At 55.0% G+C, this 22008-nt stretch overlaps 1 protein-coding gene across 1 annotated transcript in view; it reads left to right on the forward strand.

Moving 5' to 3' along the window:
• Positions 1 to 22008, forward strand: part of ZNF423 (zinc finger protein 423) — a 333017-nt gene that overhangs the window by 294409 nt on the left and 16600 nt on the right. Inside the window, exons 6-7 of the mRNA XM_057713582.1 lie at positions 8592 to 8723; positions 10391 to 10506. Of these exons, the coding sequence (XP_057569565.1) occupies positions 8592 to 8723; positions 10391 to 10506 (248 nt within the window). The remainder of the gene's footprint in view (positions 1 to 8591; positions 8724 to 10390; positions 10507 to 22008) is intronic.

Below are 22008 nucleotides of genomic sequence, written 5' to 3' on the forward strand. Positions count from 1 at the left end.
ACCCCACGTCGACACCTCCCCCATGTGTGCAGAGAGCAGTGCCCATCTACCCGGCATCGCTGTCCAGCCTCAAGGCTGGGAACACTCCTCTTCCAGTCCTGGAATAAAGCAAGGCAGCCTAGTGATCTAGCCAGGCTGAGATGACACGCCTGAATAGCAAATGAGAGGAGAAATCTCAGAGTCCCACTCCATTGGTGGACTTTTACTGGATGGCAAGAGGGTCCAATGCTTCTGGCGAGAATGACATGAGGCTCTGGGGGAGGGTAGCCCTTTCTACCCACGTATGCCTGCTGGCACGTGGACAGAGCTACGTTCTGCTGAGATGAGGCATTCAGCCTCTCCTTTTCCCACCATCCGGTAGCATCTGTGTGGACATGCCACGTCGGTTTATTGTGGTGTCGGCGTCCTTGTTGAAGGGGGATGTTGGTGGGTACCTGGGTAAATAAGTATAAATAGTTTTCTTTCTGATATGTGACCGGATTATTTTCCAGTTGATTTCAAGCCTTGGCCCCAAGTGGCCCACAGATCAAAAAAAGATAAGGGTCAGTTACAAGGTTGAGCTCATTCTCCGTTGCCATGGCAACTGACCTCAGGCAACCCTCGGAGGACTACACCCAGCTCCCCAGGTGATGTTTTTACTGTCCACGCCATCAATCCCAAGCCTTTCAAAACTCAGACTGCCTAATTGTCAGGGCTCTGTTTTGAAGAGGCTCTGGGTTCCCTGTGGGGCCCCGGTTCAGGCTGCCAGAGCTCATTTATAAGCCTTTCTGAAACACGGGGGACCATGAGATGGGTCCCTCCTGGCCAGAGAGGCCTGGGAAGATGCCTCCGAGGGGAGGAGGAAGGGCACAGCCCATCCTCCAGGATTAATTAAGAAAATGGGGGCCCAAAATGGGGGCAGCAGTGGTGGGCCATGCCTTCAAGCAATGGCTGGGTGTTCTTGAGTGATGGGAGGCCTTGGGCAGCCCCGAGCAACCTGGCACCGGGGGCCTGAGGCTGTGGGGATGCTGAGGTGGCCTGGAGGAGAGTCAGCCGCCCACTCCAGAGTCTCCCCTCCAAAGACACCCTCATCATTTTCATTGCAGTCGTCATAACAGAAAAGTGTTTCCCATTGTCAAGGATTTCTCAGCCTTCTGTAAAGTGTGCACCAAAAGCAACTGTGGAAAAGTTTACTCCTTTTTAGAGATCTGAAACATACCATCCTGGAGAAAGCAGTGTGATGCCTATGGACCTACAGCTTCATGACAGCAGGGTTCCAGCAAGATCAGCATCCCCAGAAGCCCTTTTATAGAGCTCAGTGCTCCTTGAACTTGAATGCACACCCAGATCATTGGGGCACTTTTAAAATGCAAGTTCTCATTCTGCAGGGCTGGGTGGGGCCTGAGAGTCTGCATTTCTGACCAGCTCCCAGGTGATGCCAGGGACCACAACTTGCCCAGCAGGAATGTAGGTCCTGGAGGGCAGCCAGGGCCTGGGGGTTGGGGATCCCAAGATCAGCCCTTTCCCCCTCTTGTAATGCTCCCTGATTGCTGCCTGGCCTCTGGCGAAGGGGCCCGCCTCAGACCCTGTTTCCTCCTTGGCTCCTTGTCAACCCAGGCCCGATGTCATCCGTCTCCTCCCTCTCGGCTTGCCTTGGTTCATTTCCTGTGGTATTTAATGACAGATCAATAGATAAACAGCCTGATCTGGCTGCCCTGATATTATTATCTGCCTGCCCTCTTCTCTTCTGCCCGAAGATCTTTGTTCTTTACGGAGAACAAGAGACGGAGTTCCCCATCGGTCATGTTTCTATTAATTTCCCGCTGGTTTGCAGTTGGGTATTATTGGGGTGGCATCAGAGGGGTCCTCTCCCAGGGTCCTCCTCTCGCCATCTCTGTTGCCTGGGTGAATGCTGGGCCCTCTGCCTCTCCTCTTACTTATCGCCATGTGCCCTGCATGTGACTGAGCCTGGGCCCCGGGACCTCAGGGGTCTTTACTTGAGCTGATCCTTGGGATGGGCCATGCACTCAGCCCCTGGTGCTGTGGAACTGAAGTCTGGTGAAGCTCGTTACCCGAGCTGGTGACAGGATTTCAGCTTGGCCCAGCAGCCTGCGCGCCCCTGTGCGGCTCCCTCCGTTTGCGGAGATGCGGCTGCGGGGACCACGCTGCAGCCTGGAGCCGGCCCAGGCTGTGTCCCTGTGGGCACTGCTTCCTCCCCGCACCTGGGAAAGGTCCCCAGCCCTCCTGTCACCTGGAGCCGGCGCTGGCAAGGAGGCCCGCCCAGTGCAAACATGGAAACGTGGAGAGTGGGTCTGACGGTCCTCCTTCTTGCCCGAAGCTTTCGTGGGATCAAGGAGCAGAGGGTGGCTTGCTGGGTCCCAGGTCTCAAGTCCTGTGGTATTTTTGGTATTTTCTAAAGACAGAGAGTGCTGCTTGTGGCTTTAGACCAGCATGCACCCCCTGCTCCCCGCCTCACTCTGCCACCTCCCTGGTAGGGGCCCTGCCCTCTAAGCTTTTCCTCTTTTGTCCCTCGGTGCCTGCGCTCCTGGCTGGACCAGGCCATCTTGTGAGGATCCAAATAGCAAGTTCCTGAAGGCAAGAACAGCTTTCATAAGTCGTCAGTCCTGAGTGTTTGGAGAGGACCATTGTCTGGTACCTGGCATTTACCAGCACCCCCACCGCATGTTCCAAGCGTCGTACTAAGTGCTTTACACAAATTGTTCATTCCCTATTTCCTGAGCGCCTACTATGTGCCAGGCCCTGTTCTAGGCACTGGTGACGCAGCAATGAGCAAAACAGTCCTTATATTATTCTTTCTCTGTCTGTGTGTGTGTCTGTGTGTGCTGTGCGTGTACGTGTGAAAAAGAGAGTCCGTGGGTTAAAGAAAACAAGAGTGCATGGCAGTATGCACTCTTAAGGAAATTCAAGGTGGGTAGGGCTCTAGAAAGAATGCGGTGTGTGTGCTGTCTCAGCCAGGGGTGTCTGGGTTGGCCTCTTGACGGTGGCATCATCTGAGCAGACCTGACTGAAGGGAGGGGAGGGGCATGAGGAGGTGTTCTGGGGAAAAGGTGTCTCAGTGAGGGCAGATGTCCTGAGGCAGAAGAAGCCTACTTGGCCACCTTACAAAACCCTGTGATGATGCTTCCCATTTTCTAGCAGAAGCAGCTGAAGCTCAGAGAGGTTAGCGAACTTATCCAGGTACACACAGCAACTGAGTGATGGAATGGGATGCAAACCCAAGTGTTTCTGGTTCTAACCTTAATGGCTGCTTCCTGAATGGAGGTGGCTAATCACGTCCCTGCCTCCACAGGCGGCGGTCGCTGGCTCTCTCCTAGAGGGGCATCTATGCGCGGGAACGACGCTGCTCTCCGGCAGCTTTCCCCAGTGGGGGCCCTGCTCAGAGAAGGGCCAGGCAGGGCGCCCGGCTCTGGCGGGAGCGGGTCCTGCTCAGTGCATTGGAGTCTGAGAACAATGCTCTGTCCCCTCCCCGCCGCAGCCTGCTGCCCCTCCCTCCCAGGCAGCAAATTACGGCCTCCGAGCGTGTGCCCAGGCCTGCCTTTGACATCAGTGGGACCCACCTGAGCTTCACCTTCAGGATTCTGATAATCAGCTCTCTCTCCTCCTGGCTTCCCCCAAGACCTGTATGGAAATAAGTGTGTGTCTGCCAGGGATCAAATGCTTTTGGAGACAAAAGTCGGTACCGAGGACATTACAGGGACCTATCATCTCTGCACGATGCTCTTCCACAGAGCCCTCTGCTCCTCTTTTGGGCTGACACAGTTTCAGCCTGAAAGGTTCCAGCAGGCTGACGTGGTTTTAAGCAAAAGCACATCCTATTATTTTTTTGAGAAATGAAGTGTAAAATTAACACTTATTATTCCTGAGCAGAGGCAAAAAAAAAGCGAGAGAGGGACTCTGGGATTTTCGTTCTTGCTGGGTTGTTTGTTTGGCAGTTTGGGTTTTTATTTATTTTTATTTTTTAAAAATCATAATAAACCAATAGATTCCCCGTGCCAGCCCCGACTTAAGGGGACTGGGAGGCAAGATCTGGCGCAGTGAGCCGGCGAAATCTGCATTTCACTTTACAAATGAGCAGGGCTGCATAATTCACTTGAGTTGCGTGGGTCTCTCTTAAGGATGGCTGTCATGTGCTATAAAAAAAAAAAAAAAAAAAGAAAGAAGAGGAAGCGATTGTGCGTCTTCACTCACAAAATCCTCCAGCCCCACGCCGGGGCAGAGGGGCCCCGCGGGCTCCCAGACAGCTTTGTCATTCTGCTCCGAGGTGTCGCCGAGCCTGTGTGATCGTACATGATTCAAGAACGTTACTCTCCGAGGGTGCTGCTGTCTGCGGACCCTGCAGCTTGGGATGGGATGGGAGATTGTCAGCGCCGGTGGGGTGAGAGTGATAGGGACAGTGAATTCTCCCCATAGCCACGGGCTGGCAGGTATTGGGTCACAGGCACGCAAAGGAGTGTTTGCGCACTGACTAGGGCAGCCCCCACTCCCACCCCTCCCCACTGCTTTCTTGGGTGGTCTTATAGGCAGAGGTACACATAATGGACACCCCAGGGAGCACCTCTAGCCCCCACGGGTGGGGAGAGGGCCTTGTCCTTCAGGAAGAAGATTTGCAAATCAGAAGGTCTGCCTTCAAGGGGGAGAGATTCCCAGGTCTCTGGGAAGCCCTCAGCCTTTATTATCTTTCACCCACGTTTAACTTTTTTGCTTGTTTTATTCTCCCTCTCCTGTCTCCCAGGTTTCACTCTTTAGCACGTCAGGTGGGCCGTGAGGAAAGGGACCAGCTCCGCTAGCTGTCTATCGGGCTCTTGATCTAATTACCCTGGAACCTCACGTTGGCCCTGGTTTGGGGCTGCGATTTGCTTAAATGGCAGCTGTTTAGGCACTGGAATCGGCTTGCAGCTCCCGGGCCGCCTGACTGTGCACATACTTATGAATGTGGGTGCAGGGTGTAGCTACATCTATGAATCAGAGGGGACCGGCTGATGAATTGCTCGGCGCACGGAGAACGGAAAGTGACTGTCAGACATGATTTCTCTGATTTATAAGTTGCAGGAGGCTTCTTTGTCCTCTCCGTGTTTGCGTATCGGATGGGCACGTCTCCGTTCACAGCCAAGTGGATGAAAGCCCCCGCTCGGCAGAGAGCAGTAAATCAGGGAACCTGCTCTGGCTGGGCCCAGGGAGAGAGCCCGGCCAGGGCATCCCCCGTCCGTGAGTATTTCTTGAGCCCCTCCTGTGGGCCCAGGTGTAGCCTGATGCTCTGGGGACCAGAGGATAAGACACTATGTGTGCCCATAGCCTCGTTGCCAGGACCAGGAAGACTCACCGAATATGGTTAGATGACTTCAGGGTCACTGTGCCCAGCCAGGGGCAGCCGTGGGAGCTGGCACCGTTGGGGAGGCTGCCTGGAGGTGGTGTGCAGGTGGAATCCAGCAGGATAGGGAGGGCTTTGTATCCTGTCCAGAGTACCACCCCCAGCTGGCTGTGTTACCTCAGCAAGTGGTCTCACTCTCTGAGCCCAGTTTTTCCTTCTTAGAAATGTGCTTTTCCCAGCAAACAGGGTTGATTCTGAGAGTCAGTTTGTCATAAACTTAAACTTCAGTTAACTAAGATACAAACCTCTGTACAGTCATCATTTTCTCATACCCTCTGCCTCATTAGTGTGCAGGAGACGCCCACATCCTAACAGTGAGGGCATCTGCAAAGGTGGTATCGCTCTCAGTCACTCATTCCTTCCTTCCCTCGTTGCCTACTCTGTGCCAGGCTCTGAGAAACACTGTGTGTGTGGGGGAGGGCGTGGGCAAGGGGTGTGTTGGGGGGTCTTCTGAGGCAGCTCCCCACACTGGAGGCCATCTCTAATTATGGTGAGAGCCTCCCCGAGGGAAGCGGAGGACGTGCGTGGGGCCTGTGCGGCGAGCGTGCTGAGCCTGCCCTGTGTCCCCAGACCTGTCAATGAGTTCCTTTTCCGCTGGTATAAATGGGAGATCAGCTTGAATCTCTGTCGGGTGCGTGTGGCCTAGTTGCCGGGGCTCCAGGGGCACGACACACACCCGGTAGATTCCAGCCAGTGGGCTACGTGGGGCAGGCCCACCTGCACACACGTGTGCGTGCACCTCTGCGGCGGGGTGCCTGCGGGGGTGGGGGACGGCCAGAGGGATGCCTGCTGTCCCGGCCAGCCCCTGCCAGGGCCTGGGGACCCAGGGACGCGCCAGGAGCCTCAGCCCATCTGTGTTCGTGTTTTGCCACTGGCAGAGCCCCTCTGCTACCTAATTCTTGCCTTTGAGGGCACATCGGAGCACCTGGCACCTTTGGTGAGGCTGGCTCCCTGGGGGAGCCTGAGGGGGAGCCTGTGTCCTTGGCTGTCCCAGATAATACTCTCCCCGACACCGGCACGCTTGGCAACAAACACCTATTGAGTGCTCGTTGTGTGCCAGGGCCCGGTCAAACCCCTTTTCATGTATTAAAGGAGTAGTAACTCATTTAATTCTCATGTCACCTAGAAGAGGAAGGCGATTTTGGTGGTGGGGGTGAGGATTGACCCTTTCTGAAGAAATTTTTTAAAAGGCTTTTTAAAAAGCAGTGTCAGGTTTACAATAAAATTGAGAGGAAGATACAGACGTTCCTTCTATCCTCTGCCTGACATGGGCAGAGCCTCCCCGCCATTAGCATCACTCACTGCGATGGTACTTTTTTTTTTTTTGCAAAGATGACCCTAAAGTGAAGCCTCATCGTCACCAAGTCCATAGTTCTCCCTGGGGCTCCCTCTTGGTGCTGTGTGTGCTATGCGCTTGGACCCAGGTATAATGACATATATCCATTAGCATATTATACACAGAGTGTTTTCACTGCCCTAGACGTCCTCTGTGCTCTTCCTATCTATCTCCCTTCACCCCTGGGGACCACGGAGCTTTTTATAGTCTACATAGTTTTTCCAGACTAGTTGGAATCATACAACACATAGTGTTTTTCAGGTTGGCTTCTTTCACTTAGTAATATGCACTTAAGATGCCTCAAGGTCTTCTTCTTAGCACTGAATAATATCCCACTGTCTGGATGTATCACAGTTGATGTATTGACTCATCTACCGAAGGATATCTTGGTTGTTTCCAAGGTTTGGCAATATTAAATAAAGCTACTATAAACACCCATGCACACGTTTTTGTGTGGACATAAGTTCTCGACTCCTTTTGGTAAATACCAAGGCATGAGATCATCTGATTAGAGTATGTTTAGTTTTATAAGAAGCTGCCAAACAGTCTTGTTGAGTGGCTGTCTTAGTTTGCATTCTCACCCGCAGTGAATGGTAGTTCTAGCTGCTCCACATCCTCGCCAGTATTTGGTGTTGTCTGTGTTCGGGATTTTGGCCATTCTCGTAGGCGTGTAGTGTTAAGGAAAACTATTATTGAGTCTTTTGGAAAAGAGGAAACTGAGGCACAGAGCGGTTACGTAACTTGCCCAAGGTCATGCAGCCAGTGGCAGAGCTGGGTTCCAACCCTAGATGATGTGACACTCAAGCTGGGGCGACTAACCCTGCTACCCCTACTGCCCGGTGTGAGGCAGGGACTCAGCTGGCCCTCCTTGACTGAGAGTGACCTGATGCCCAGTCCGCATGGCTTGAAGAAGAGGCCGGGATTTGAACTCTGCCCCGCTGGTTCCGGGCAGTGGCGCCAGACCCGGGTTTTCTTCCCCGGGTGCCTTTGAGTGAAGGTTTGGGGTCATAGCAGCTCCCACGTGGGGAGATGGAGCCGTGTTCTGATCTGGAAGCAGCACGGGGTGTCTGCCCATTGTCTGTGAGCACTGGGTAGACCATCTGTCTCAAAATTTTTAAACGAGCACTTTGTTATTTTTTGCAATACCTTCCAGTGGCTGCCTATCCCTCTTGGAGTAAAATCCTCAAGCTCTCCAGTGGCTGCCAAAGCCCTTTGCAAAATGCATCCCTGGGTCCCCACTGTCCCACACGGTCCCACACTGTCTCCAGCTCCCCCGACCATCAGGCAATGCCCCCTTGCTACCATCCAGATGGCCCCGCATGGGCCCGCCTCAGGGCCTTGCCGTCCACTCTCACGTCCAGAGCTCCCTGTGTTCCCTCGACCCCTCCTGACACTGAGTTATGTGTGGGTCATCTTTATGATCTACCTCCTCAGCACCAGCCTGGGGGCAGGTGCATCAGCTGCCTAGCTCCCCACAGGATCCCCAGCTCCCAGTGCCTGGCACACAGTACATGCTCAATAAATGGACTATTGCATTTTTAAAAATTCTGGTTGGACTCCCTTCTCCAAGCAGACCCATCCTGGGCCCCTCTCCTCTGTGACACGGTCTAGGAGTCAAGCTGCTCACCTTGCTGCTAGACCAGCAGGAGACATCACAGAACATGACACATTCAAGAGCCAGATATTTGGGGCCGGCCCCCTGGGGTCTGTCCGCCTCCAGGGGCCGGACCATCTGGCGCTGGGATGGCTCTCTGTATCCACGGCCCCCTCCCCAGCCCTGGTTTCGGGGGTCAGGGAGGGGTGGCCTGGGGTGTGCTGGGGGCGCATGGGCTCCTGCGGGGGGATGTGGCATGCAGGGTCACTGACTGGCCATGGTTCTCCTTGCAGAGGAAGGCATCAACCACGAGTGTAAGCTGTGCAACCAGATGTTCGACTCCCCGGCCAAGCTCCTCTGTCACCTCATCGAGCACAGCTTCGAGGGCATGGGCGGCACCTTCAAATGCCCCGTGTGCTTCACAGGTAAGTGTGCCTGGCGGGGAGCACGTGGGGAGAGGGAAGGGACCCAGGGGCCCAGCCCTTCCATCCCTAGCCCTCGGCATCTGCCCCGGCCCGACATGACCCGAGAGCTCGCAGGGGAAGCCCCGAGGGATCTGCAGCCCGTTGCCCCTCCTGCCTCCAGGCAGAGCGGACCCCGGCCCTCCGGCTACACTCTCTGGTCTGTCCTTTCAGGCATTGTGGGTTCCTAGCCCTCCTCCCACCCCTACACTCAACTGCTGCCACGCCTTTCCCACCCAGCCTTGCCTTTCCTTGCAGTTGGCCCTTCACGGGCTCCAGGCTCGTCTCTGAGCTGCGGGCTCTGTCCAGCACCAGTGGAGCTCCCCCTTTGCACACCTCCTGGCTCCCCCTCCTCCCTGACCTGTCCCAGCCCCTGCTCTATCTGTGCTCCAGGCTGGAGGGGTCGAGGGCAGCTCTGCCAGCCAAGTCCCCAGCCCCCAGCCTGGCTGCCGGCCCAGGCGAGCGGCTGTCCCGGCCCGAGGCGAGTCTCAGGGGCTCTGCCTGCCCCCCTCCTGCTGCCCAGATGGCAGCCGGTGTGCGTGGGGGAGCCTGGCCTCCTCCTGCCTCCCCCTGACATCTGTCGTCTGCCACGGCGGGAAGCCCACCCTGGGGAGGGCGCCTGGCGTGAGGGGATCTCTGAAGTGCTCACCTCCCAGACGCACAGCTGCTTCAGGGCCACCTCCTGTGTGCGCCCAGGGCCGGGACTGCCTTGTGGATCCCGCCACCGGAAAGCCGGGGCTGTGACCTGCTCTGTGCCAGGCCTGAGGAAGGGGCTCCGTGGTGGGGAGAGCCCCCACACACACACACCCCTCTGGGGTTCCCAAGAGTCTTGACACATGCTGGTGCCTCTTCCCCCTTAGTCCCTCCGTCTCAGGAGCCCCTACCCATCTGTTACCACCACACTCTATGAGCTGGGTCGGGGGCTGGCACGGAGGGGCCTCAGCTGCCACGTTGGCCCATCCAGGACACGGGGGCCCCTGTGTGGGGACCCGAGGATGCTGACAGCCTCAACAAGATGAGTGATTCCTGTTAATTGCGCATCTTCCTGTACCAGATGCTGTGCTGAGCTTATTTAATTCAAGTCTTGGCTCTGCCACCTACAGAGTGGGACCTAGGACAAGTCACTTAACATTCCCAGTGCCTCAGTTTTCTCTTCCGTAAAATGGGGATGATAACAGTGCCTGCCTTACAGGCCTGTGCTGTATTCAAGGAGCCCACACTTGGAAGCTGTCTGGCAGATGGAAGTGAGGATGATGCTGACATTCATTGGGCTAATGATGTGCCAGGCCATCTTTTAAGCATTTTGCTAGTATTAACCCATTTGATCCTCGCAGCCACCCAGTGAGCTACATATTTTAATGATCCTCAATTTTCAGATGAAGAAATGAAGCCCAGAGAGGTTAAGTGACTTGTCCCATGTTGCACAGCCTGGAAGTGGCAGAGTTCAGCTTCACTGGCTTGAGCCCTCTCTAGTGGGTGCCAGCAATGCTCCCAATAGCCCATCGTTTGGCCGCCGTGTCCATGCCTGGGTGATCCCTACTTGGGAGTGGAGTGGGCCAGCTGCTCTGGGTGGCTGGGCGGGTAGCCCCAGTGCCTGGCCCCCTGATGGCCGCGTCCATATCCATGTCCAGTCTTCGTCCAGGCCAACAAGTTGCAGCAGCACATCTTTGCTGTGCACGGGCAGGAGGACAAGATCTACGACTGCTCGCAGTGCCCACAGAAGTTCTTCTTCCAGACCGAGCTGCAGGTGAGTGCCTGCGTCCGCCGCACACACCCCTCCTGGTGCTCTTTGCGGCCCCCGTTGGCACCGAGGGGCCATCCGTGATGGTGGGGTCTTGTACTCAGCACCACCGCAACCGAGACAGCAACGGGTCCCGGACTTGTGCTTGTGGGTCCGGAGCCAGTGGCTGCCCTCCTGGCTGGCTGGTGTGGGTGTGGCCTCCTGGCCTCGCGGGCGCAGCGGTCTCAGGAGAGCTGGACCGTAGCAGCTGAGCCTGGAGCTGGAGTCGGAAGGCTTAACGTTTGTGCTGGTTCTGTGGCAAGTCCCTTCCGCTCCCAGGGATTTCATTCCCCACCGGTATTACATGATGTTGCTCCGCTGAACTTTGCATCTGTGGCAGGTGGCCTGTGTGGCTTTCATGGCTGAGTCCTGGGGCTGCGTGTGGCTGGAAGCTGGGTCTGGGGTCTTGGAACTGCCCGCATGCCCAGGAAAGCTAGACAAGTGAGAGCGTTGGATGCCGGCTGGGCCCCAACTCAGAGGGAGGGATACTCGCCAGCAGTCCTGAGGCCGATGTGGCCCTCCGATGGGGTGCCACGGCCCTCAGCTTCCTCAGACCCCATCCGGGTCCTGCAGAGAGGGCCCCTAGGAAGGGAAACGGCTGTGGTGGGTCTCCCTGGGCTCCACTCCCCTCAGCGTCCCACGGGGCCCCTTCCTGCCTGTTCCTGGTTTTTGAGGACCCAGATCTGTGTCCAGGTGAAATCACTTTCTCACTCACCAAGAAAATCACTTTCTTGGTTTTTGCAAGAAACTTTTAACACCGGAGAGGTCACACTCCGTCCCAGAAATACCACACACACACACACACACATCACACACACACTGCACACACAAAGGAAAGTTCTTCATACTCAGGCCCTCTGTATACACACAGAAACATCATTTTCAAGGAGTAACACCACACACACAGTGTAACGCCACACCCCAAAAAAGTAACAGTCAGGCATTCACAGAAATACCACAGGTACACACAGACACACTGAAATATCACATCCTGAGAGTTAACACTGTTTCCGGTTGGGTTGCAGGTTAAGTTCTGCCACAGTACAAACATCCTTTAGCTCTGTCTTCAGATAACAAGGACTTATTTGTTGCTCATGTTACGCATCCAGGCAGATGGCCAGGGAGGAGCTCTGCTTACGGTAGTCAGTGACCTGGGCCCGTGGCAGGTCCATGTCCTCTCACGTTTGCGTGGTCACCCAAGCAGGGAGGCGAGGAGGCGGCGATCGCAGACCAGCTCTCAGAGCTTCCCTGGGAAATGACCCACGTGTCACTCCCACGTTGTCTCGGCCAGAGCCTGTCAGGTGGCCATGCCTCATGTCGAAAGGGCGAGGGAGGGAATTCCCCCACCCCATGCCTGGAAGGAGAGGAGAGCCGGCGTCCGTCAAGCCCCTCCAAGGACGAGCGTGCACCAGGCCCACAGGGTGTGCCTGCCCACCCCGTACCCCTTGCACACACACCCACGCCGGTGCTGGTCCTGCGCTCAGTTGCGTGCTGTGAGGCTGCGGCCACAGCAGAGTGGTAACGTCACGGGAGGGCAGCAGTGGTGGCCATCTTCTGGGGCTGAAGGGGTGCGGCTGTGCCTGTTGCGGGGTAGCCCGCCTCCCCGCGCTAGAGCCCGTGCACTCAGCCAGGCCTGGACCCCTCCTGCCTGCACGGCGGCTGACAGCCATCCCCCAGAGGAGGTGAAGACAGGCCCACAGAGGGCACAGGAGGGATTTGCCACCCAATGGTCAGGGTCCCCTTCCCATGAGCTGGCCCCGGGCCCAGGCCAAGCAGGCAGAGCTGACAGGCCTGGCCTCTGACCTTGACCTGCACCAGGTGGTTTGTTGGAAAGCCTATGTCTTTTCATTCTTTGGGCAGCCCCTCTGAGTTCCTAAGAGTCCTGTATCCCTCACACGGCCTTCATTCCATCTCAGTGTGGGACAGAATTATGGACCCAGGCCCAGAGAGGGGGTTCCACTATGAAATGACTACCGGCAAGGTGGTGACCGCACCCAAGGCCCACTTTCCCCATCGATCACAAACTGATTGTGTACCTCTGTGCCGAGGCCTGCGAGGGGACAGCAAGCTGCCCTTTCATTTGACGAAGGGGGCTGGTGCCAGCCCTGATCGGCCTCCGTCCAGGAAGCCTTGCTCGTTCACGAGCTGTGCACCCTTCATCCTAACTCCACCTGCCTTACCTGCCTGGCCCGGCTACCAAAATGGGCCCCAAGTCCCCAGAGACCTGAAGCTTTTTATAGCCCAACGTGGCAAGCCTCTTTTAAGTGCACCAGCTCATATAAACTGTGATTTACTTAAACTTTGGGCTCACCCCGCCCTCTCAACCCCCTGCATTGTCCTGGATGCCAAGAGAGGGATGACTGCTCTCCTCGTTGGCTTTGAGGTTTTTCCCAGAGAAACTTCCCGGTCCTGCCTTCTTCGAGTTTCATTGGGATCACTGTGCCAGAGGCCGAGCTGGTGATGCAGAGGTGGAGGGAGCTTCAGTTCCAAGACAGCTCTCGCTTCGGCTGCATCCACCTGGGGCTGTGGAGATCCCCGACACCAGAGCAGTTTGTGTGCACTGGTGGTTCCCTGGGTCACCCCGTCAACCTTTAAGACAGATCCTCAAATGCCGAGAACCTCACTAAATTATAGGCTTAACGAGTCACTATTTTCTGCAATTAATTATTTTAATTACAGACCATTTAAGTGTGGAAGTGTTGTAGCAATGCCAAATCTATGCAAATAATGGCTTTCATTAAGTAACTTGAGGAACAATTTTCTGGTTTTTCGAGAAGAGGGTTTTTCAGGCATTGAAAATGTCATCATCATCGTTACGCTGAGGCTGAGGCTGGCAGACAAGTGGGCTCTTTCCCTGGAGTGACATGTGGGGGTTTGGGGGGTACAACAGAAGACAGGGCCTGGCCCTTGCTGGGGGCTCTCCAGGCTGTATGTCATGTAGGTCCTGTGGGGAGACTCAGGGAAGCTAACATTTATAGGCACAAGTGACTCTGGGCTGAGAGGTTTTGAAAAGATGCGAAACTTAGGATGGCTCTCACTGTAGGAGCAGAATTCCTGCTGTGGATATAGAGGTAATAGAGGTGGGACTGGTTTCTGGCAGGCTTGGTCTGTGTCAGAATGATATGCCTGCCTCCAAGGGGAGTGTTCTCTTGGGATGTGTTAATAGGAGCATAGTTGCCAGAAAAAGGGAGGTGCAAGTCCTATTTGAGTCTGAGTTCACCTGGCTCTGCCCAGAGACTGAGATTAATTTAAAGAACTTTGGACAAACCAGGGCACATTCATTGATTAGATGCATGAGAGGGAACTCAAGTTGCTCTTTATTTGTTCAAAGCATGTAGACGGAAGGCCTATTATGTGCAGACACTAGATCTAGGAACTGACAAGACAGTGATGAGCAAGACGGAGAAACACCCATAGGGCTACATCCTGGTCAATGACATGGAGAAAATGAAACCAGGTAATAGGCTAGAGCATAATGGGGGTGAGGTTGGTTACAGCTTGGTGAGTGTGGTCAGAGAGGGCCTCTCTGGGGAGGTGGCGATTGAACTGAGGCCTGGAAGGTGAGAGGGAGAGAGTGTGTGGAAGAGAGCTGTGAGTGCAAAGGCCCTGTGGCCAGTGTGAGCCAGGTGTGTTGCTGGAACAGCAGAAGGTGACATGGCTGAAGCACAGTGAGTGGGGGGAGGGGTGGTGTGAAGGGGGCTGGTGGGTGGAGGCAAGGTCATGGCAAGGTTCGTAGGACAGCAAAGGTGTTTGGATTTTATCCCCACTGTGATGGAAAACCACAGGGCAGAGATATTATCTGATTTACATCCTGAACCCAAATTTAAGAAGTTTGGTCTTTGAGAGACACTGACTATTAAGAGAATGAGAAATCACAGGCTGGGAGAAAATATTTGCAAATCACATATTTGATAAAGGACTTGTATCTGGAACATATTTTTTAAAAAGTCTCAAAACTTGATAGTGAGGTGGGAAATCAACCAAAAAAAAGGAGCAAAAAATGTCAACACTTCACCAAAGAAGTATGAATGTTCAATATTGTTTGTAACTAGGGCAGAGCAAATGAAAACGATGACATAATGCAACTATACACCTAGTAGGATGACTAAAACAAAAACAAAAACCAATGAGTGCCGGCCAGGGCGTGGAGGAGCAGCTGGAACTCGCCTGCATTGTTGGGGAAATGCAAAATGGTACAGCCATGTGGCAAAATAGTTTGTGAATTTCTTACAACGTTAAACATACAATTAACCTATGACTTGGCAATCCTACTGCTCAGCGTTTATCCCAGAAAACTGAAAACATACGCATCCAGAAACCTCTACGTGAATGATGTAGAGCTTTATCTATAATGGCCCCAGACTGGAACACCCCCCCGCCGCCCCCCGCAATAGTCCCTTCCCTGGTAAGTGAACAGACAGATGTATTTACATTCATACCATGGACTACTCCTCAGCTTGTACACACAACAACAGGCGTGACTTGTAAATGGCAAGTGAAAGAAGCCAGACTCAAAAGGCTCCATACTGTGTGGTTCTATGTACATGATGTTCTGGAAAAGGCAAAAATGTTGGAACAGAAAACAGACCAAGAGTTGCCAGGGGTTGGGGGAGGGGGGAGAAGAAACAGTGAAGCCTGAACAAGATTCGTCTAAATACACACACACACACGCACACTCATGCCCCACTCAGCCCAGGCAGGGAGCTGGGCTGTGGGCATGCAGCCTGGCTTCAGGGAGCTTTCAGGGGGCTAGTTCACCAGGAGAAGACTTGGCTGCATTGCGGGGGGAGCACCGGGACAGTCGTCTTCAAGCGTTTTAAGCTCTGCCGGGATGAGGGGTGCGCCACGTGCTTCCAGTGGGCGGAGACTCAGGATGTGGATTTTCTTCTCTGACAGTCAGACTCAGGCATCGCTCTCTGGGGTTAGCTCAAGCAAAATGGGAATTAAATCGTAGGGACACAGGCGTGGCTTTGGATGCCCAGAGCAGGAAGTCTTGAGTTTTCAGCTGCCCTGTTCCCAGGAACCGAGCGCTCTTCATCCAGGCAGTGACACGCTGCTTCTGCCTCGTTCTGGCTCATATCGTGTTCTCTCCCTGCATGCTGACTCTCTGGGCTCCTGTATGTGGAGGCAGGTGGCCAGCACTGCCATGGCTCCTGTTGTTTCTGCTGAGACAGACACACCTGGGTGCTTCAACAGAAGGGCTTCAGTGTGGGGATTTCGTTACACAAGTAGCCAGAAGGGATATCCAGCTAACCCAGGAAAGGTGACTGTGGGTAACAGGCGGTGTGCAGGTAACAGGTTCTAGATCCCTGGAGTGGGAATCTGATAGTTGCGCTTAGGTCAGCTGTCCAAACCTGCTGCAGTGAGCTGTGGCCCCAGCTGGGACCACGCAGTGCAGACCATCAGGGGAAGGGGAGCACGGCCTGGTAGACACCACAGATGTCCACCACATGGGAAAACTGTCTACACATGGAAGAAATTTGTAGAGGTGTGCAAACAGAGCACTTGTCTGAAATGCTGCAGCGGGAGAGGAAGGGAGCACCATCTTTGTGAGAGCGGCTCTGCGTTTGAAGCTTTGCTCCATCATTTATCAGCTGTGGGTCTCAGTTTCTTCATCTGTAAAATGGGGTATTAATAGTTGCTACCGCATGGCTGTATTGCAAAGCCCTTGGCACAATGGCTGGCACATAGGAAGAGCTTGGTTATTACTAACACCGACCTGTGGTTATTATCATTTACTATTATCGTTAATCTTCACATTAGTGTCATCTTTTTTGTTAGTAGTAGTATATTACTAGCCTTAGCCATTTGAAGGTCAGAAGACTTTTGTAGGGTCCCCTCCATTTGGGGTTTGCTGTGATTTCACGATTTCTGGCCTGAGTTGGAACAAAGCGAGATTCTAAATCCTTCCTTCTGTGGCGCCCAGCCAAGTCTCAAGGCCATGGGCACTGGAGGTCCCCTGTGGGGCATGGGAGGAGCTGGGTGCAGAGCAGTGAGGCAAGGGGGGAAGGGCACGGAGTGGGGGCCCGAGGCTGGGACTTCAAGTCCCCCTTTCTACATGTTTCCGAGCGCCTTTGGCCCAGGCTTTTCTCTGGACCCTGTTTTCCTCGGCTGTGCCCGGGCTCCGTGGAGGGAGGTATGCAGATTTGGTTGGGGATGTGAGACCACCCTGTATCCCGCAGACCCCGAAAATGTCAGGGCTGTTGGCCTTGCATTTCCAGCCTCAGGCCTCAGCAGATGAAGGCCTGGGGCCCTGTGGGCCCCTTGCCAGGGGTTAGCTGACCCGAGGGGAGGGGCAGGCTCTGCCCGCCCAGCCCAGCTGTCTCTGAATCCCCATGGACACCTCTGTGCCCACAGACACTGGCAGGGATGGCGCCTCCTCCTCTCCTTCCTAAGAGCCTCACTGCATCCCATTCTTCGTTGTCTGAGGGAAGCCATGAGAGGGCGCGCCGATTGCCAGCCATACATGGCTGGCCTCTGACGGGCGGACAGGCTCCTCCGGAAACGGCCGCCACCCTGGGTGGGTCCCCCGTGTGGGCCAGGCCCTGACCTAAGCATTCTGTGCAGCCTGTCTCAGCATGATCCCGCGAAGTGCGCACTCTCATTCCCACTTACAGATGTGGAAACTGAGACTCTGAGAGGTTAAGGGATGTGCCCAGGGTCACATGCAAGTGGCAGAGCCACGTGCAAAGCCAAATTGTCTTCACCACCAAGGCAAACAGAAATCCTCCAAAGTTTAAATGAATTGCCATTTATATGAGCTAATAGATTTAAATGAGGCCTGTGGTGCTGAACTATAAAAAGCCTTGTGTCAGGGGACCCAGAAACTATTTTAGTAGTTGGGCCAAGCAGGTAGCACAAATAGCGGTAACAGGGGATGCAGAAAACCTGCTCGCGGGTGGGCCCAGGCGGAAGCGCCCTGGGGACCATTCTGCAGAGCCAGGCCTGTCGCTGTGTTTGCGAGGCTGCAGCTTGAGGCCAGGAACCTGTGAATTTTCTTGCAAAGAGCAAGGGGTTGAGTTCAGCTCAGGCCCGGCTTGGGGAGAGCAAGGATGGGGTCCAGTCGTGGAGACATGATCCTCAGAAGACCTCACGCTTCCTGGCACTGCCACCTTCCCGCTTACAGCAGCTTTGCCGGGTGCTGTCACAGAGGCTGAGCCAGAGAAAGGTCTCTTGATGATGGAACATCTGGCATCCTGCGGAGCTCTGTGATGGGGTGGAGCTGGCGGGGGATGGGGGGCGGCGAGCAGCGGGCCTGCCCTGTGCCATGGAATCTAGACTTCCTCATCGACAAAGCCAGGGGCCACAGGAAGCGTGTCCTGAGCTGGCCCGCAGCGGCAAAACGGCCAGCCTGGTGTTGAGCGGGCACATTTAAAGGATTAGCTCACGCTGTTTGCTTGTGTGTGCCTAATCACGCTGCTTCCAGCTAAATGATTACAATTGATTAAAAGCAGAGCTAGATATTCTGACTAGCAACCTGGAGCCCTTCGGATGGGGCAAGCTGGGCCCCGCCAGGCGAAATCCTGGTACCCAGCCAGGAGGAGGTGTCTGTGAGCCAGGGGTGTGGCCTGAGCTCCAGGGGGACCCCTCCTTCTTAGCCGTTGTGCATATATGCTTTGACCCTTTCCCTCATTCCATTTTCATTTCACAAACATTTGCTGAGTACGTATTATAGGCACCATCGCGGAGGCCGGGGCTGCAGCTGTGAACGGGTACACGAGGTCCCTGTTCTCACGCAGCCGACATTCTGCAGAAGACACCGATGATCAGTCAGTACACGAATGAGGTTGTTTCAGACTGTGGAATTTTGAAGAGAGTAAAACACTGCTTTGGGACAGAAACTGAGAGGTGTGTGTGTGTCGGGGCAAAGAGGAGAGGATATTGGGGATGAAAAATCAGATCAGGTGGTCAAGGAAAGCTTGCATTTTGACTGAGTCCCGAAGGTTGAGAAGGAGCCAGTGAGGGGAAGAGCCGGGGGAGCATCCAGGAACGGGAACAGCCAGTGCAGAGGCTCAGAGGCATGGACAGATTTGGGGGGTCCAAGGCACAGAGAAAAGGGTAGTCGGGCTGGAGAGGGATGAGCACCCTCTTGCTTCATTCTTCTGGGCTGTTCTTGTCTTGGCTTCTGGGACACACGTGCCTCTGCTGAGCCTTCTGCTTGAACGCCTTTCCCTTCCTCTCGGTCTTCAGGCCTCAGCTCAAGTGGTACCTTCTCTGAGAAGCCCTCCCTGATTCTCCCTCCTTGGGCTTCTCTGGCCCTGCATTTAACTCCCTCATCCCTTTGCCTGTACAAATTGCAGCAACTATGTCTACACCTGACTTCCCATTCTAATGTGAGTTTTTGGAAGGTGAAGCCTCTTTCTGCCATCGATCCATCCATCTATCCATCCATCCAACCATCCATCCATCGTATGTTTTTACAGTATTTGTTTTAGCTCCTAGAAAGTAGGAAACAAAAGGAAGAGAGCACAAACAAGGAAGGAAGTAAAAGAAGGAGAGCTGCAGATTCCAGGAGCCCACTTTTTAAAATTCCTGGTCCTTATAAGATGGGTAACCAAAGGAGCCAGTTTCCTTGCCTTTTTCACTGCTGCTGTCAGATCCAGCCAGATAATTATAACTAATAATAATTAAAAATTGAAAGTGCTCTAGGCACATACTTAGCATTTGACTCCTTGGCTGAGCTTTCTGTGAGCAGCAGCATCTTCCTGCTTCCTGCTTTAAAGACAGCCCGGCCTGTGCCACCCACCACTGCAGAGAGAGTAGCGCCTGGCTGGGCTCCACCTGGGGGAATGAGAGGGAGGTACCCGGGAACACCCAGCAGTGGTTCTGGGCAGTGAGAACCTGTTGCTGGCGTTGGAGTCCTCCCCAGATTGCCCCACCTCCACTGTTTTCTATTGCAGATGCTTGCACCTTTCTGGCCTCAGTTTCCTTGTCTGTACAATGCGGTGGGACCTATTGCCTTGGATTTTGTGAGGATTGACAGTTCACATGTGGAAAAGCACTTGGAGAGGGCTTAGAATATAAAGCTTCCTGTAGGTAATTACTGCACATTTCAGGGTGTGATCCCTTTGAGTGTCCCGCCTTCCCCACTAGGGCAAGAAACCAGAGCCCAGCGCAGCCCGGTTTCTGTTAATCGTGGCAACGTGGTGTGGTGGTGCTGCGCCCACACAGCCTGGCTGCAAGTGCCAGCCCCGCCACCAAGTGCTCTATGACCTTGAGCAAGTCACTGACCCTCTCCGGGCCCCAGTGAATGGGGGGTAATGACACTGCCTGAGAAGCCCTCAGCTCTGGGTCTGGTCGGAGTCCAGGTTTGGTGAGCATCAGCCACTGTCGCCGTCGTTGTTGTGACCTGTGGGCTGCGGTTCACTCCTTCACGACTCATTCCTTCAGCCCATCACGCGTGGATGTGCTCAGTGCAGCCCACAATTTTGGCGGAGCACCTCCTACGTGCCAGGTGTGTGCAGGTCCTGGGGACACACAAAGGCCTACATCTCTCAAGTGCCGCCTGGAGAGGAACAGGGAACCCATGAGGACAAACAGACAGAATATCGATGCCAGGTTTGTGGTGTAATCTAGCGTAATGTATGCACTAAAACGTAGCATCACAGCAATCACTCAGTGTGCTTAGTCCCACACAGCAGGACTGCGGTACCCAGCAGAACCTGCAGCTGGGCCGCACGTGACATTGCAGGAGGCCTGGGCTTTGACCCTTCCTCTCTGTCTCCAGGCCTGTCTGTCTGTGTCCCTTAGTTTAGTGACCCTGGAGTGGGGCGAGGCCTCTCCTGCTCGCAGTGAAGTGTCTCACCCCCTGCAGCAGCATCCTCTCTCACCACTGCCACCACTTGGGATGGCCGAGCCTCCCGAGGGTCGGGTCTGCGTCTGGAGCCTGAGGGCTGGGCAGTGACTCTGCTCCTTGTCCTTCTGAGGCCCAGACACAGGCCTGAGCCGCTCACCCCACTGTAGTAACAACGAGACAGTTTTTCCTGAGTGTTTTCTGGCGACCTGATTCCATCTCTTCACATGTGCGGTCTTTTGAGACCTCACGGTGACAATCCCCATGGCACAGATGGGTAAACTGAGGCTCTCCTGGGTCACACAGCTGCTGGAGTTGCAGGGCTGTGAACACAGGCAGCCTAACACTAGTGTCTATGTTCTTGGCCCCGAGGCTGGGGCAGAGCACTTGCAGTTGACTCCCAAGCCCTTAAGAACCAAGGGCAGGACTCTGGGTGCTGGGTGCAGGCAGGCCTCACCTCCCACGAGGGTAAGAGTTCAGAGAGGTGACTCGGAGGTTGCAGGGCTCCTGGGGCAAGTGGATGTCTTGCTCTGGGTGAGCTGCAGCCGCCGTGGTCACCACAGAAAGGAGCAAGTGAGGGGTGGGCCTGGGAGAAGCCCATGCCTGGCTGTGCTTAGATGCCCTCACGAGCGCCGGGGCTCTGCCTGCTTGAGCGATGAAGTGTGTGGAGGCCCAGGTGGGGCCTGGGGAGGGCTCCCCCCAAGGCCCAGCTCCAGGCAGAGATGGCTCTTGGAATCGGCCTCGGGCTGCCCGTCTGCCCATCAGAGCCTGTCATTCATGCCCTAGGGCGGGGGGGGCCAACGAACTTGAGAGGGGCACCATGCCATCACGACAGATGGGCATGCAGGAGCTGCCAGGAGCCTGAGGCCGGAGGCCATTGTGTGTGTTGTGAGCCCCGCCCCTCGCCAGCGCTGTCCCAGGCGGGACCAAATGCCTTCAGTTTCTTAGAAACAGTGATAATACTAAGGACCGTGGGTGCCGTGTGGGTCCAAGGCTCCCAGAGGTTGGCATCTTACAAAGCCCTACCCCCTTCATTGACTCAGACACAGGCAGCCCGACACACAGGAAAGACCCAGAGCCTTGGGGGCCGGAGGGTGTGAACTCAGAGTTGCTTCTTCAAGGTCCCTGTGACCTTGGGGCATGTGACCTTCCCCCCGAGACTCGCCGTCCTCACCTGGACAGTGGGCGGATGCTGCCTCTCCTGGAGGGTTAATGTGGGGATGCGAGGTATTGTCCGTGAAACATGGAACGCAGTGCTCGGAGCCGGGAGGGCCTATTGGAGGGGGTGGGGCTAGAATTGATGTGACCTCACTGCCCCACTATCACCGATGGGAGACTCAGTATCATGTCGCACAGCTTGCAAGTGGCGGAGCAGAGCCTGAGGGGCGAGGAGCCGTGGGGAATGATAGTAGCAGCAGCAGCTCCAGGCACCGTGGGGGGCCTTTTGCACTGATTGTCCTGCTTTACCCTCAGGACGAACATGGAAGCCAGTGTTGTTGTTCTTCCCATTTTGCGGAGGGGGAGACTGAAGCACACAAGGCAGTGGCAGAGATGGGGTATGAACCCAGGCAGCGTGGCTGTAGAGCCTGAGCGTTGAACCGCTGCCCTGATACCGTAGGCGGGCTTTTTCCCGTTGCAGAGCCCCATGCATGTTAAAAATGAGGTCTGCTTTGTCT

Source organism: Hippopotamus amphibius, chromosome 16, assembly GCF_030028045.1.
Source record: "Hippopotamus amphibius kiboko isolate mHipAmp2 chromosome 16, mHipAmp2.hap2, whole genome shotgun sequence".
NCBI lineage: Eukaryota > Metazoa > Chordata > Mammalia > Artiodactyla > Hippopotamidae > Hippopotamus > Hippopotamus amphibius.